This window comes from Branchiostoma lanceolatum, chromosome 6 (assembly GCF_035083965.1).
Source record: "Branchiostoma lanceolatum isolate klBraLanc5 chromosome 6, klBraLanc5.hap2, whole genome shotgun sequence".
Lineage (NCBI taxonomy): Eukaryota > Metazoa > Chordata > Leptocardii > Amphioxiformes > Branchiostomatidae > Branchiostoma > Branchiostoma lanceolatum.
Window position 1 is genome coordinate 357501 of NC_089727.1, and position 16414 is coordinate 373914.

General features: G+C 49.7%; 3 protein-coding genes across 3 annotated transcripts in view; 1 reads left to right on the forward strand and 2 right to left on the reverse strand.

Moving 5' to 3' along the window:
* Positions 1–3757, reverse strand: part of LOC136437137 (uncharacterized) — an 11290-nt gene extending 7533 nt beyond the window's left edge. Inside the window, exons 1-4 of the mRNA XM_066431617.1 lie at positions 3084–3757; positions 638–1808; positions 176–316; positions 15–103 (exon numbers count right to left, since the gene is read on the reverse strand). Of these exons, the coding sequence (XP_066287714.1) occupies positions 15–103; positions 176–316; positions 638–1808; positions 3084–3161 (1479 nt within the window). The 5' untranslated portion in view covers positions 3162–3757. The remainder of the gene's footprint in view (positions 1–14; positions 104–175; positions 317–637; positions 1809–3083) is intronic.
* A 545-nt stretch (positions 3758–4302) lies between these two features.
* On the forward strand, positions 4303–10247 carry LOC136437138 (uncharacterized). Its single transcript, XM_066431618.1, has 3 exons — positions 4303–4369; positions 5587–5816; positions 6738–10247. The coding sequence occupies exons 1-3, from the start codon at positions 4303–4305 to the stop codon at positions 8616–8618; spliced, it is 2178 nt and encodes a 725-aa protein (XP_066287715.1). The 3' UTR covers positions 8619–10247.
* Positions 10248–11071: 824 nt separating this feature from the next.
* LOC136437139 (nicotinamidase-like) lies at positions 11072–15644 on the reverse strand (the record flags this gene model as incomplete). The annotated part of the gene is made up of 4 exons (XM_066431619.1): positions 11072–11507; positions 13043–13191; positions 14063–14214; positions 15451–15644. Coding segments are annotated over 4 exons (798 nt in total), but the record flags the coding sequence as incomplete, so codon positions are not given.
* Between the last annotated feature and the right edge of the window lie 770 nt (positions 15645–16414).

Sequence of the window (16414 nt, forward strand, 5' to 3'; positions counted from 1 at the left end):
AACCTAGCCCTTACCAGTCCCTCCAGTAGCGGGAAGGCCGTTAGGAGCAGCATGGCGCGGCGCGTGCCCTCCCCCACCACTGAGTCCACCTGGTGAGCCGTCTCTATCAGCAGGTAGCCCTAACCTAGCCCTAAGTACTAACCTAGCCCTATCCGAGCCCTAACCAAGCCCTAACTTAGCCCTAACCTAGCCCTTACCAGTCCCTCCAGTAGCGGGAAGCCCGTTAGCAGCAGCATGGCGCGGCGCGTGCCCTCCCCCACCACAGAGTCCACCTGGTGAGCCGTCTCTATCAGCAGGTAGCCCAGCGGAGTCAGGGCTGTGGGGAGGGGAAGAGATCATCAGCGTTTCAACGTCAAGGGATGGGAACGCGATCTTTTACCATGGACATTTCTTGTCAAAAAAAAATCAAATCAACCTGTTTCCTGGATGGCTTCCCGTTTGGGCCATTGTGCATGTTATACTTGATAGTATTAGTGTATCCCTGCCCTGTACCTATCAGCAGATGTATCCCTGCCCTGCACATATGATAAGTGTGTCCCTAAGCTGTAACTATGATAGGTGTGTCCCTAAGATGTACCTATGATAAGTGTGTCCCTAAGATGTACCTATGATAAGTGTGTCCCTAAGCTGTAGTTACCGATGAGCAGGTGAATCCCGGCGGTGAGACAGCCCAGGGCCCGGGCCGCCGTGGACAGGACCGCCGCGCGCCCGTCCCGCTGATCGTGCAGCTGAGCTGTACCTATGATAAGTGAGCTGTAGTTACCGATAAGCAGGTGAATCCCGGCGGTGAGACAGCCCAGGGCCGCCGTGGACAGGACCGCCGCGCGCCCGTCCCGCTGATCGTGCAGCTGAGCTGTACCTATGATAAGTGAGCTGTAGTTACCGATAAGCAGGTGAATCCCGGCGGTGAGACAGCCCAGGGCCGCCGTGGACAGGACCGCCGCGCGCCCGTCCCGCTGATCGTGCAGCTGAGCTGTACCTATGATAAGTGAGCTGTAGTTACCGATGAGCAGGTGAATCCCGGCGGTGAGACAGCCCAGGGCCCCCGTGGAGAGGACTGCCGCGCGCCCGTCCCGCTGCTCGTGCAGCTGAGCTGTACCTATGATAAGTAAGCTGTAGTTACCGATAAGCAGGTGAATCCCGGCGGTGAGACAGCCCAGGGCCGCCGTGGAGAGGACCGCCGCGCGCCCGTCCCGCTGATCGTGCACCTGAGCTGTACCTATGATAAGTGAGCTGTAGTTACCGATAAGCAGGTGAATCCCGGCGGTGAGACAGCCCAGGGCCCCCGTGGAGAGGACCGCCGCGCGCCCGTCCCGCTGATCGTGCAGCTGAGCTGTACCTATGATAAGTGAGCTGTAGTTACCGATGAGCAGGTGAATCCCGGCGGTGAGACAGCCCAGGGCCGCCGTGGAGAGGGCCGCCGCGCGCCCGTCCGGCTGATCGTGCACCTGAGCTGTACCTATGATAAGTGAGCTGTAGTTACCGATAAGCAGGTGAATCCCGGCGGTGAGACAGCCCAGGGCCGCCGTGGAGAGGACCGCCGCGCGCCCGTCCCGCTGATCGTGCACCTGAGCTGTACCTATGATAAGTAAGCTGTAGTTACCGATAAGCAGGTGAATCCCGGCGGTGAGACAGCCCAGGGCCGCCGTGGAGAGGACCGCCGCGCGCCCGTCCCGCTGATCGTGCACCAGCACCAGACCGACGTTCTTCAGCTCGTGCACCGGGCCCGACAGGAACTTGGTCAGCGTGAACGCTAGCCCGTAGGACGCCGTCACGTTCTCGGAGAACGCCACGCCGCGGTTCAAGGCCTGAAACAATGTTAGAGATACAGCATGATATAGAAATAGCGAGAGCATAGTTACACATACAGCATAGTGAGAGAGTAACAATGGACCATTCTAAAATACTTCCACTAAAAAATGGATCACCCCAGGCCAGGTGCACTTTGGGTCACTGACCTTTAGGTCATATGAGGAATGGTTGCAAGGCTCACAGGCAGGCCAGGTGCACTTGGGGTCACTGACCTTTAGGTCATATCAGGAAAATACCCAATGTTCTCCCCAAAAAAAAACTGCAAAATCGTATTTTGAAGTGATCCATGCCAAAAGTGTGAATGGGGTTCTTTGAATATTTGTTCAATGTACCCCCATAGCAAATTTCATGTCATTTTGGATTTATTTCCGGAGCACAGGAGGCCAAAATGTACGTTTTTGGTCAGAAAAACCTGAATAAAATCACTTTCAAGGTCAATATCGAAAAAATGACCTGAGTAACCGGGCCAGGTGTCCTGTCAGAAAAACGCTCTACCCTCCCAACATCTGCTTGGAGATTAAGCACAGGCTTGCAGTATGACGCCCGTTTTAGCAGACCAACATGACCGCTCGGACACTTTCACTGGGCGCCTGTGTGCTTTGTAAACAAAATGACGCGGCACTTCAGTCATCTGTCTAGATCTCGAATAAATCGAACGACTATTGTTCAATACAACTTTCTGCCAACCGAACTGACATTTCAAAGCCAATTGTCCTAAACACACACTACATCATCATCGTGACCGTTTTCAAGACATGAGATGACACGTCACGCACAGGGTTACAGTCGTGTATGTTTAAAACGATACCTAGTAGGTTACCTGAACGGCTCGGTAGTATATTATTACCGGCAGTGTCTACAGTAAGTTCAGAACCACGCTGTACCTGAGCGGTTCAGTAAGTATTACCGGGACAGTGTCTATACTAGTAATGCTACGGTCACATTTCCAAACCGGGGCCCGGCCGGGCTGTTTGCGGGAACAGAAAATTAAAATTTGCGTCAAGAAATATACACAAATTATGCTCATGATTGACATCTTTTATGTTCGTGTGCTTTGTCGTCTTTTATATCATACTTTTCGTTCCCGCAAGCTGTCCGGCCGGGCCCCGGTTTGGAAATGTGACCGTAGCATTAGTTCAGTTGCCCCTCGTGGGGTTATCTGGGGGTCAAATAAGTTGAAGTTGAAGAAGAACCGCACTGTAACGTTACCTGAGCGGTTCAGGAAGTATTACCGGTACAGTGTCTATACTAAGTTCAGAACCGTTCTGTACCTGCTCCCCGACGTCTATAGCGATGGAGGTGAAGGCGAGCGGCACCAGGAACTTCACGAGCAGCCAGTAGTCTCCCATGGCGGCATGTCACAGCGCAGGGCGATCAGACTAAAATGTCACACAGCAGGGCGTCTAATGAAACAGCCGGCTGTACTCCAACACACAAGACTCCAGACTTGCGCTGACTAAACGTCCCGCACTGGCGTACTCAGTGGAATTCCGCATGTCCCACAGTCAATGATTGTTTAGTTGCGAAACGCCGTCTCCCGTACACGCAATATTTGGCGGACTTTGACCGGAGTTTCACATGGTGAACTTTGACCCACAAAACAGCTGTTTGCCGGCTGATTGCGTCATTGTCAGACGGCGAAAATTGGCGGGAAATTCGAATTCAGGGAGACAGGAAACCTTTCTGTCAAATGCAAATATCTAGCCCTTCACAGACTCGCCTGGTCAATATGGATTGCCCACGGAAGAGCTGTGCTTTCTTCATTGGAAGGTAAACATACAGTATCCCAACCACTAACTTGAGATCCTTAAATTGATAACGTAAATGGATAGTAACGTTATACGGACAACAATCGCCTCGCTCAGTATATGGCCTTGACTACTATCAGACTGCATCTTGCTCCTTTAATTGCCCAAGCTTCGACCTATATTTGCGTTCGTTTTAATCTGGCACGAGTCTGATAGTTGTAAGCTGGCCGTGTATTGGTCAGTCGCCAGTGACCTGACCCAGACGTTTTCCTCACCTGTTTTCCCGCCACGCGCATTCCTGTCGTCTGCGGACCTGTCTGTCAGGCCGGGTCAGACCGTGTCGTGAAGAAATGATGTCGCAGTCAAGACTTTGAGGCGACGGCGGTCATTTTTGATCGCACTGACTCGGGAGGTCATCTGAAGGTGATCGTGCCCCCCTCCCCTCCCCTTAAATCCCCACATTATGTCAGTGATATGCGCTGGGTTTCTTTTCTGGAGCGTTCTATCTGTGTGGTGTCAAGATGTCGGCGGCGTGCATGGCAACCAGGACTCCGGACAGCCCAGCGACCGGCCCCTGCCTCCAGTGCGGCCTGTAGTCCATCCTGACCCCCGGACGGAGCCCGAGACAGACCCGAGGCAGGCCCGGGACCCTCTGCTGTCCCCTATGCGGCATGCCGGCCGGACGGAACCCCGAGCAGACCCCAGCTTCATGGCGCGGCTCTTCCGCCATCTCGCCGGGGACATGGGTGCCAGGAAAGTCGGACCGACTCCGCACGGCGCTACTACAATCCGCTTTTACCGCAGCCAAGGTAGGCTGGAGCTCAACTTTACTCAACTCCGTACTTCAGTATGCACATCTTTCCACGTTTTATGCTGTGCGAAAGACACAAGATATGTATGCTTTTCTAGTTCATGATATGATATCTGCTCTTGCCCCCCTCCCACATTCACATCCCACAGGAAGAGTTCGCCGAAGCCGTTTTCAGGTCGCCGTGATTCCCTGACACACAAACTTCACACTGTTCTCTGTCTGGCTCGGCGTGAGTGCCACACCCGTTTGTGTCAGTCCCTGTATTTTCTTCTTCTTCTCCGTGTTCCGCGTGAAATGGCGAATTTGCCGCGGTTTGTTTACTGTGCTGCCATGGAAACCATGGCCCAGGGTTCACCTTGATATGTGCTCATTTACCACAAATCTGCTCCTGCTTTGTTCAACTGTGGTTCTCACAAGTGGTAATAATAATACCTTTATACCTTTATACCATCTTCGGGATGAGGAAGCTCAGCCTGTGGTAATCCCGGTCTCGAACGATACTCACGTGATGTACTGCACACTCTCCCAATGTTTGTCCAGCCGTGTTTTGAACTCGTTGAATGAATATGATGAATGCCTCTCTTTCTTTTTAATGTCTCTGCGACCTTCAACTTTGACATGTTACCAACAATGCATCACACTGCGCATGTGCATTCTAAACTTTGAACCAGCTTATTGGTGCTTTGTAATTTTGTCTTCTGGTGCCTCCTGTCTTCACGCTAAATCCTGTTTGTTATTTGGACGTAGCATGTTAGAGTTTCGTGAATGTGGACATTGACTGGACTGATTGCGAGTACGTACGTTTAGCTTCTGATCAACTGAATTTATTCAAAGCTTTGAGAACGAGTAAATCAGAATGTTTATAATCAAGCATTCCTGGTTATTCTATGGCTGTGAATTTCGTTTACAGTGAATTGTTTTTCAAAAGTCTTACAAATTGCAGTTCTATTAGTCGACGTTTACTTCATGTGTGTTACATCATGTGAAAGGGCCGTGGAATTCAGTCGACTAACTGCAAAATGCTTTTGTCTGTTACAAGAATATTCCTCAAACGGTGACTTAAAATGAAAGGTAGCGAAATACGCACCTCCAAATTTTCGACGTCTTCTGTACGTCTTATTCACGGAGTCTGTATTTTATATTATATAGAGCTTTTATCTGTACAATAAATCATTCATCCATTGATTCGTTCAAATGCCATATTACCTCCCACAGAAGCAGACGTCTCCTTCCACCTACGGCACGAGAGCGGCAGCCTGGCGACGCACCTGCGGCACGAGAGCGGCAGCCTGGCGATGTCATTCAACGTCTCGAGCCTTCAAGACGCCGCCGTGGTGACGTCAGCCCAGCTGCGCGTCTTCAGACGGGCGCAGACGTCTTGGACGAAGACGACGTCTTCCTCGTGTCGCCTGTACGTCTTCCGTACGTATCCGGACGACGTTAAGGTGAGACAGCCATCTTCATCTACATGTTGATACCCCCGTATAGCCCCATCAGGGGCAAAGTTTGTATGTGTCGGTTCTGGCGTAGATAGTTTGAAACTTGAGCTGGTTTCAGTAAACTGTCAGTGTCTATATTAACATCTTAATGCAACAGACGAATTCATATTTTCATTACGCCTGGATAATACTTGTATAAGAAATATTGTCTGTTCATACATTTACACATGTACAAAGAAGCGAGAAGAAGTCGACACTACTGGACTAGCTTAGTTTAATAACACGTTTGTCTACTCTATATGTTTGCAGCTTGTATTGTTGTGTTTATGTCATTGTATGTTCCATGTGTTAAGATAGACGACCTGTACCTAGCCCCTCGGGGCATGAATGCACAATAAAGGTCTTTCATTCATTAATCAGCAATCACAAAACTTCGGATAAGTTCACACAAACTGAACATTGAAAAGGGCAGGCACAACCGCACTCCTCTGCAAGAAAGAATTTGTCAATTTTGTAATTTAGATAGAATTGAGGACGAAAGTCATTTTGTTGTGGAATGTACATTATACAACGATGAGAGAAATATCCTTTATACTTATATTCAAGATAAGTTCCCTAGTTTTAAATATATAAACAGCACTGAAAAATTCCTATTTATAATGAAACTGAACAAACCATGTATTACGAGTTCCATATCTACATACATCTACAATTGCCTTATGAAGCGAGAAGAAGTCGAACCTGTAAATAGTAGACAAGTATAGATTAGTCCTATTAGGCACAGTAATCACATTATATTACGTTATATTATCACCACTGTATGTAGTCCTTTGCTTATCACCATGACCTGTACTTAGCTTGTTTAAGCATAAATGTACAATAAAGGTCTTTCATTCATTAATATGGTTGTTAACCATGTCTACACAGGTGAGGCAGCCTGTCAGCAGGCGGCGCTTCCACTCCAACTCCTCCGGCTGGGAGGTGTTCAACATGACCCAGTGTTTCAGCCGGCTCCAAGGGCAGGACAGGAGCCTACAGCTGGTCGTCAAGGTCAAGTGCAGACGTGGCGGGAACGGAGCCGCGCTGGTCGGGCCGTGGAACGACACGCACCACCCGTCCCTGGTGCTCTACATCCGGGAGAGCCGAGACAGCAACACCAGCGAGCCGCCGGCGTCTCTGCCGGTCACAGAGCTGCCAGCTTTCCCCTACACCAAACCCGCAGAGCTGCCGGCACCGCGAGGGTTCCCCAACATCAGTCCCGCAGAGCTGCCGGGACCGCGAGGGTTCCCCAACATCAGTCCCGCAGAGCTGCCGGCACCGCGAGGGTTCCCCAACATCAGTCCCGCAGAGCTGCCGGGACCGCGAGGGTTCCCCAACACCAAACCCGCAGAGCTGCCGGCACCGCGAGGGTTCCCCTACATCAGTCCCGCAGAGCTGCCGGCACCGCGAGGGTTCCCCTACACCAAACCCGCAGAGCTGCCGGGACCGCGGGGGTTCCCCTACACCAAACCCGCAGAGCTGCCGGCACCACGAGGGTTCCCCTACACCAAACCCGCAGAGCTGCCGGGACCGCGGGGGTTCCCCAACATCAGTCCCGCAGAGCTGCCGGGACCGCGGGGGTTCCCCTACACCAAACCCGCAGAGCTGCCGGCACCACGGGGGTTCCCCTACATCAGTCCCGCTTCAAGACACATCGGTCCCGCAGCTACAAAACACGGCAGTCCTGCAGCGACACGAGACGACAGTCCAGCTGTGGACACACGACAAGGCAGTCCTGCCGTAGAGACGCGACACGGCAGTAACACAGCGATGCGACACGGCAGTCCCGTCCCAGAGACACGACACGATACTCCCGCCGTAGAGACACCACACGGCAGTCTCGCAGCAATGCGACACGGCAGTCATGCAGGGACACCACACGGCAGTCCCGGCCCAGAGACACCACACGGCAGTCCCGGCCCAGAGACACGACACGATACTTCCTCCGTAGAGACAAGACACGGCAGTCTCGCAGCGATGCGACACGGCAGTCCTGTCCTAGAGACACCACAAGGCAGTCCCGCAGACAGGCGACACGGCAGTCCCGTCCCAGAGACACCACACGGCAGTCCCGGCCCAGAGACACGACACGATACTTCCGCCGTAGAGACAAGACACGGCAGTCTCGCAGCGATGCGACACGGCAGTCCTGTCTTAGAGACACCACAAGGCAGTCCCGCAGACAGGCGACACGTCAGTCATGCAGAGACACCACTCGGCAGTCCCGGCATAGAGACACGACACGATACTGCCGCCGTAGAGACAAGACACGGCAGTCTCGCAGCGATGCGACATGGCAGTCATGCACAGACACCACACGGCAGTCCCGGCATAGAAACACCACTAGGCAGTGCAGCGGTACGACAGCGCCGCCGTGCGATTCTCGGCAGAACTGGCTGCCGCCCCCGACACTCCGTCCGCCCCCGGCACGCAGATAACAGCTATACCCGGCGCCCCTGCAAGACCTGCAAGCGCCACGGCCTCTACGTGGACTTCGAGGAGCTTGGCTGGGACTGGATCATCGCGCCTGTGGGCTACACGGCCTACTACTGCAAGGGGCGGTGCCCGGCCATCATGGGTCAGCACCTCCGCCCCACCAACCACGCCGTGGTGCAGAACATCCTCGGCACGCTGGACGCCCGGGTCCCGCCCGCCAAGTGCGTCCCCGCGGCGCTCCGCCCCATCAGCGTGCTGCACTACGAGGACAACGGCAGCATCGTCTACAAGGAGTACCCGGACATGGTGGCCATGTCCTGCGCATGTAGGTAGATGTACCGGATATGGTGGCCATGTCCTGCGCATGTAGGTAGATGTACCGGTTATGGTGGCCATGTCCTGCGCATGTAGGTAGATGTACCGGATATGGTGGCCATGTCCTGCGCATGTAGGTAGATGTACCGGATATGGTGGCCATGTCCTGCGCATGTAGGTAGATGTACCGGTTATGGTGGCCATGTCGTGTGCATGTAGGTAGATGTACCGGATATGGTGGCCATGTCCTGCGCATGTAGGTAGATGTACCGGATATGGTGGCCATGTCCTGCGCATGTAGGTAGATGTACCGGATATGGTGGCCATGTCGTGTGCATGTAGGTAGATGTACCGGATATGGTGGCCATGTCCTGCGCATGTAGGTAGATGTACCGGATATGGTGGCCATGTCGTGTGCATGTAGGTAGATGTACCGGATATGGTGGCCATGTCGTGTGCATGTAGGTAGATGTACCGGATATGGTGGCCATGTCCTGCGCATGTAGGTAGATGTACCGGATATGGTGGCCATGTCGTGTGCATGTAGGTAGATGTACCGGATTTGGTGGCCATGTCCTGCGCATGTAGGTGATCCATGCAGGGGAAAGAAAGGTGCTGTTTGTGACAAAAAGTTCTCCAAACTTTGTTTACTGTAAAATCAATTCCTTACACATACAATGACCATAGAGAAACTATTACCAACCTAGAAATGAATATGTTTTGTTACATTTATCTCTATGACGACTATAGAATGATACCTAAAAAAATAAAAATGTTAGAAAATGTGTTTTTCACGTTTAGGTTTATAAACATTTAGTTTACACTGCGTTGCTTATGACTACAGTTGAAGATACGTGGCGCTTTGATAGTGGTTTGTGACAGCGTGTTCGTTCTTTGGAAAAACATTCATCGTTAACCTTTATCACTCTTCACAAAAGTGGTTTGAGTACGATTGGCGACGCTCCGTGCACTGTTGAGCGCAAAGTGCTTTGAACAGATGAGCCGCTTTTAAGGTTACTTCACTACAACCGCTTGATCGCGTGTCCTTCTATGTATGAACGGCGACCGGGAACTGAATCTTCTCTATCTTTGTAACTATGATATCAGACAAATATCTTCATGAAACGTATTTTCGAGTTTGTTCCTGGTTAAGTTTGACAGTTGTGTAATTTTGCCAGAGACATGCATTTGTGAATAGGGCTACTTGTAAATATGCCCATCAAGAAGAAAGATGTTTATACAGAAATGGAAACAATAATATTATGACTCTAATCGACGTATGGTTCCTTGTAGCGACAACCATGGCATATATGTGTGATTGTATAACTTATACCTGACATGGGAGCACTGTAGGAAATGCTTAGTCATTAGTAATACCGTTAATATCACAGCAGTGCAATATCGCTATTTTAACTTGGTGAAACTTTCAGAACAAAATATAACTTACCTACCTAGGCTATGTCAATGTAGACATGTTTTATGCAGATAGATGTATATATATGAAATCCTGATATGTTTAGTTCTACTGATGTTAGAAATAACGGAACTGGTGCAGAACGGAGACTGACCCGGAACGGATAACGGACTCACGAGTGACGTCATCAAATGTACGATAATGTTGCAAAATAAAATTAATTTTCTGGCATTGAGACGGGATTGTGTTCTTTTCGACAGCTTTATTGTTTGATTGTTTTGCGCATGCAAATATTTCATCCCCGAGCGAATGAAGTCAGTTTGCAGTAACAGAGACCAAGACTTGGCGCGAGAAGAGAAGCATTTCTTTAATATACAACAAGTCTGTGTTTTCTCTATAACAAAACAATTCACTGAAAGTTCCATGAAGTGTGTTGGCGCTTAAACGCGTCATACAGAAAAGCAACCAGGGAAGCTAACACGATAGCATTACGTCTCTCAACATACTACTAGTATCAGTTATCCTGTGTTTTTGTACATCTATTGAACGCAAGAAATCATCACTACTGTAATCAGAGATGCTATAAAGACAATAGGTCTACATTGGTACCCTGGGTTTGGGTACATTAGCAAACGTACGAAGTCAATTCTACACTAAGGGAAGATAACACACGAGGTCTACATATAGTATCCACTGTTAAATTGGTACATTAACTAACGTAAGAAATCGATGATGTAATAAGATAGGCTGCCACCAGAAGTTTACATATCTTCCAGTGTCTTGGTACATTAAACAACGTAAGAGGTCAGCGCTACAATAAGGGGAAATTACACGCGAGTTCTACATATAGTATCCACTGTTTTGGTACATTAACGAACGTAAGAAGTCAGCACTAAAATGACATAGGCTACCACCATAGCCGGGAGAGTAGCTGCCAGACTCCCCGAACCCCCTCAGCTTTGTGTTTGGCACATTAACAAACGTAAGAAGTAAGCACTACAATAAGATAGGCTACCACTATAGCCGGGAGAGAACCAGCCAGTCGCCCCCCCCCCCCCCCCCACATTCTTTCTGGTACCTCATCGAACGTAAGAAGCCAGTACTGCAATAAGACAGGCTAGCACCATAGCCGGGACACCACCAGCCAGACGCCCCGAACCCCTGGCCACCCCCAGCTTTGTTTTGGTACGTTAACGAACCTGATCATAAGAAGTTAGTGCTGCAATAAGACAGGCTAGAACCATAGCCTGGAGACCACCGACGAGCCGGCCCGACACCCCGGCCACCCCCAGCACCGCCCCCACGTCCTCGGCCCGTATGACGGAGACGCCCGCCGCCGCCATGTCGGCCAGGGCCCGCGCCACCCCGGCCTCGGTGATGCCCCTCGAGGCGTCCCGCACGACGTACGTGTCGTACCCGAGGCGCCGCGCGTCCACCGCCGTGAAGAACACGCAGAAGTCCAACGCCAGCCCCGTGATGATCAGCGTCCGGACCTGCGGCAGGGGGCATGATGGTAAGCATTGATTTAACCAGCGGGAATTACTGCACTAGACTCTACTGGAAACTTGTAGGACCTTCGTGGTAACAATAACATGCAGCACAATGGTAAGTATTGATTAAATCAGCAGGAAACTGCACTAGACTCTACTAGAAACTTGTAGGACCTTCGTGGTAACAATAACATGCAGCACAATGGTAAGTGTTGATTTAACCAACAGAAAATTGCGCTGGACTCTATCTAAAGCCCCTGTCACACTTGTGCGTATGTACAAGCCCGCATGAGTTGCGTATTAACATGTTTTTGGTTAAGTTTAACTTTGTAGCCGAAAAAATAATTTATTTGTTTTGATAACTTGACTGTTCTACGGTGGGTTAAAGTAGAAAACAACTTCCTCCCCGCAAAATTTATTTAAACCAAAAAAATGTTACTGCGGAACTCATGCGCACTTGAATATACGCACAAGTGTGACAGGGCCCTTAGGTATCACATCTCACAATACTCTCCAAGCAGAGGAGTGGGCCGGCTGGGTTTGACGTGATTTGAGCGTTTGGTCAGGCTTTCTACTTTGTCATGTGTATTTTTTGTCTCGTGTTGGTTATAGAGAAAAAAAAAACATGACAAAATAGAAAGCCCGACAAAAACGCCTACACGTCAAAAACCAGCCGGACCCACTCCTCTGCTTGGAGAGTATTGTGACCATCGTGAACTCACATTGTCTGTGTACTTTATTCTATAAATGGTTTAAATGAAGAAAGACTGAATGTAACCACATGCATAGGCTGTCTCTACAACTACCTGAGCTGCAGAATACAGTGGATCATCATCATACACTTGCTGCAGTACCAAGGTCCCATACCAGGGGGGCCAAAATCGACATTGACCTTTGTCTTCCCAACACCTGCCCACATACCAAATATCATTTTAGTCAATTCAGAGATTCTTGAGCTATGCTGACTACAACAATCTGGAAACACAAACACACAGACAGACACACAAACACACACAAAACAATATCTCCATTTTTCATGGAGATTGAAAACTACCTGTCTCTGCCTGAGGAGCGAGTATTTTTGTCTCGTGTTGGTTATAGAAAAAAAAACATGACAAAATAGAAAGCCCGACAAAAACGCCTACACGTCAAAAAGCAGCCGGACCCACTCCTCTGCTTGGAGAGCATTGTGACCATTGTAATCACACTGTCTGTGTATTATTTTATTTTATACATGGTTTGAATGAAGAAAGACAGAATGCAGCCATATGTTGTTTCTACAACTACCTGAGCTGCAGAATATAGTGGATCATCATCGTACATTTGCTGCAGTACCAAAGTCACATGACGAAATTAAATCGACATTAACCTTTTTCTTCCGAACACCTACCCACGTACCAAATATCATTGTAACCCATTCAGAGATTCTTGAGCTATGCTGACTATAACAATCTGGAAACACACAAACACAAACACACAGACAGACACACAAACACACACAAAACAATATCTCCATTGTTCATGAGATTGAAATATACCTGTCTCTGCCTGAGAAGCGAGTCGAGCTCGGTCTGCCGGAACCCGCCGTTGTCGAAGAAGGCGGAGTAGGAGTCGACTTGGCAGCGGTACCCTTTCCGCACCACCAGGTCAGTCGGGTCCGTGGTCAGCTGGGGGTGGAACTGCGCGCCTGGACAACGGGTCAATCAACCAATCAATCAATAAACCAATCAACCAACCAACCAATCAATCAATCAATCAGTGTATCATCAGTCTATCGGTCAATCTATTAGCCTCCATAGCAGGCTCTGAACCGGCCTTTTTGGAGGCTAAATAGGACACCTTTTGCAGCCAGCCCGTAACCATTTTGCCGGTAGAGCCTGCATGCAATCCGAGGCACATAGTAACTTGCGTTGGTCTAGCGTTTGCCTTATTTGTCTTAAGGAACAGTTGAAATAGCAAAACTATTTTGCCACAGACTTCACGATGCATGCCAAAACGAGTTACCAGATATACCAGTCGGCGTGTGTTGGTAAACAACATGCTGTATGTAAATGAGCAGTCGCGCGTGCGGGCCAAGTTGTTAACGCGAATTGTTCCTAATGTGGTTTTAATTTTACCTTGACCCGCCGTTTTGATGCAGGCTCTACCGGCAAAATGGTTACGGGGTGGCTGATGGTTACGGGCTGGCTGCAAAAGGTGTATTTTTAGCCCCCAAAAGGGCCGGTTCAGAGCCTGCTATGGACTCCGAGGCTACAATCTATAGGGTTTGGGTTAGAGTTAGGGTTAGAGTTAGTCAGGCAGAGACTAGGAATCATCCACCTGTGGTGTTGATGACGCAATGGTCCGGCCAGAGGGTCTGGTTCAAGGTTCGGATTAGGACTAGGGCTAGGGTTAGAGTTAGGGTTAGGGTTAGTCTGGTGGAGACTAGGAATCACCCACCTGTGCTGTTGATGACGCAATGGTCCAGCCAGAGGGTCTGGTTCAAGGTTAGGATTAAGGCTAGGGTTAGGGTTAGAGTTAGGGTTAGGGTTAGTCTGGTGGAGACCAGGAATCCCCACCTGTGGTATTGATGACGCAATGGTCCGGCCAGAGGGTCTGGTTCAGCTTGTGCGCGATGTTGTCCGTGCAGTTCACGGCGTAGGGGGAGGGCCCGGTACACAGCGCCCCTTGCGAGTCGTAGTCTAACTCCATCACGTCATAGTCCGAGTAACTACAAAAACATGAGACAAAAATGAGACGCAAATAGTGACGTTAGATGTTACATCATTGGTAGTGACGACATAAGGAGGCTGACCTGTTCATCGTCACTTGCTGCATGACGTCATAACCAAAGTCTTTAGAACAAAAGGAAGACGCAGGTAAAGTCAGTATTTAGTGCAGTAAAATCGGCACAGGGGATATTCAAATATGAATCACAGGCACAGTTATAGATTCTACAGAGGCAGTCGGAATATTACAATGAAAATTACCTTTAATGCACATTCAACACCCGCAAACAATGTTTCTCTCCACTACAAACCACGCGTATGGACAGGAAATGGTAAACGCAATGACATGTACGACCTGTACCATGTAGCGAAACGACTTGCTATATATAGCGAAAAGCTTAAGTACTAGCGAACTGACAATGTAGCGAAGCAACCTGTAGTCTTCTTGTCCCACTCAGGGCTACGCACATGTGACATGTTAACAAGCATATATATGACGACCATGGATTTGCACAAGTCGTTTGTACGGGTATGGCCGGCAACGCGCGTGAATGGATTTGAGATGGTCTCACACAACGACTCCTACCACGTCATGTAACGTTACGTACTGTAGTACATTTGTGTACGTAACAGCCGACACGGACAGTGCCAGTCCTGCGACATGACGTTATGTATTAACTACCAGATACTTTTTAATCCTTTCCCAATAGTTACCTGTACAAAGAGGTAATTTGTACCGTTTACCTGTACTAAAGTGCGTGAAACTTACCCTGGATGCTGCGAGGCGAAAGACACGTGGTCCGGGCAGTGCCAGTCCTGAGACATGACGTTATGTATTAACTACCAGATAATGTTTAACCCTTCCGCAATGGTTACCTGTACAAAGAGGTGATTTGTACCGTTTCCGTATTCTCCTTAAATGTTTACCTGTACTTAAGTGCGTGAAACTTACCCCGGATGCTGCGAGGCGAAGGACACGTGGTCAGGGCAGTACCAGTCATGTGACATGACGTTATGTATTAACTAGCAAATAATGTTTAACCCTTCCGCAATGGTTACCTGTACAAAGAGGTAATTTGTACCGTTTCCGTATTCTCCTTAAATGTTTATCTGTACTAAAGTGCGTGAAACTTACCCTAGATGCTGCGAGGCGAAGGACACGTGGTCCGGGCAGTGCCAGTGCTGAGACATGACGTTATGTATTAACTACCAGATAACTGTACTGTTCTGAAACTTACCCTGGATGCTGCGAGGCGAAAGACACGTGGTCGGGACAGTGCCAGTCCTGTGACATGACCACCAGGTCCAGGCCGGCCCCGTACCGCCGCCGCAGCGCGTTGATGACGGGGATGACGTCCGTCCCGCCCGGGACCGGGTTCTCCCCGCCCCCCGGGACCGGGTTCTCCCCTCCCCCCGGGACCGGGTTCTCCCCTCCCCCCGGGACCGGGTTCTCCCCGCCCGGCACGAAGCAGTTCTGCACGTCGATCACCACCAGCGCCGCCGGGCGGGCCGCTGGAAGGAAGGAAGTGATCATGATCCAGTTTAGCTAACTTAAAAGCTAATCTTCCACTGGTCGTGACAGAGAAAACAGACGCTATGTACAGTATTTACAGGTTCATTGTACAGGGGAAATTCCCCTAGCTCTTTTCGAGAAGCTCTGCACGACGATGACGACCGCGGGCCGCTGGAAGGATTTGATTTCATCTATTTATTTGGCTGTAAAAAAAGTACAGCCAGGGCTACCCAACTAGCCGAAGGGTATTACAAAGGGTTAGCCCTGGGAACAATATTCAAAATTCAATACAAACTTTCACAAAGCACGTCAAAACACACATGAAGGCGTACACAAAACGCAAAACCTAGTTTAGTTTACTGAAGAACTATTCTACAACTGGTCGCGACAGAGAAAACGCTGAGTGGACGCTGTGTACATTATTTACACATACGGTTCATTGTGCCGACGAAATTCCCCTAGCTCTTTTCGACAAGAACAATGAACATTGAACCACGGCTTAACGTCGCGTCCTAAAGACTGCGACCCTTTCCGGTAGCGTGCATGTCGGGTGAGCGACACAGCCGGGATCGAACTCGCGCCTTCTTGTTTTAGTGTTTAGAGGCAAGACTATAGACTACGCACGCTAGCCTCGTACAGTCATGTTTGCGGAAATGACCTGTACTATACATATGGCCTCCGTCCGTCAG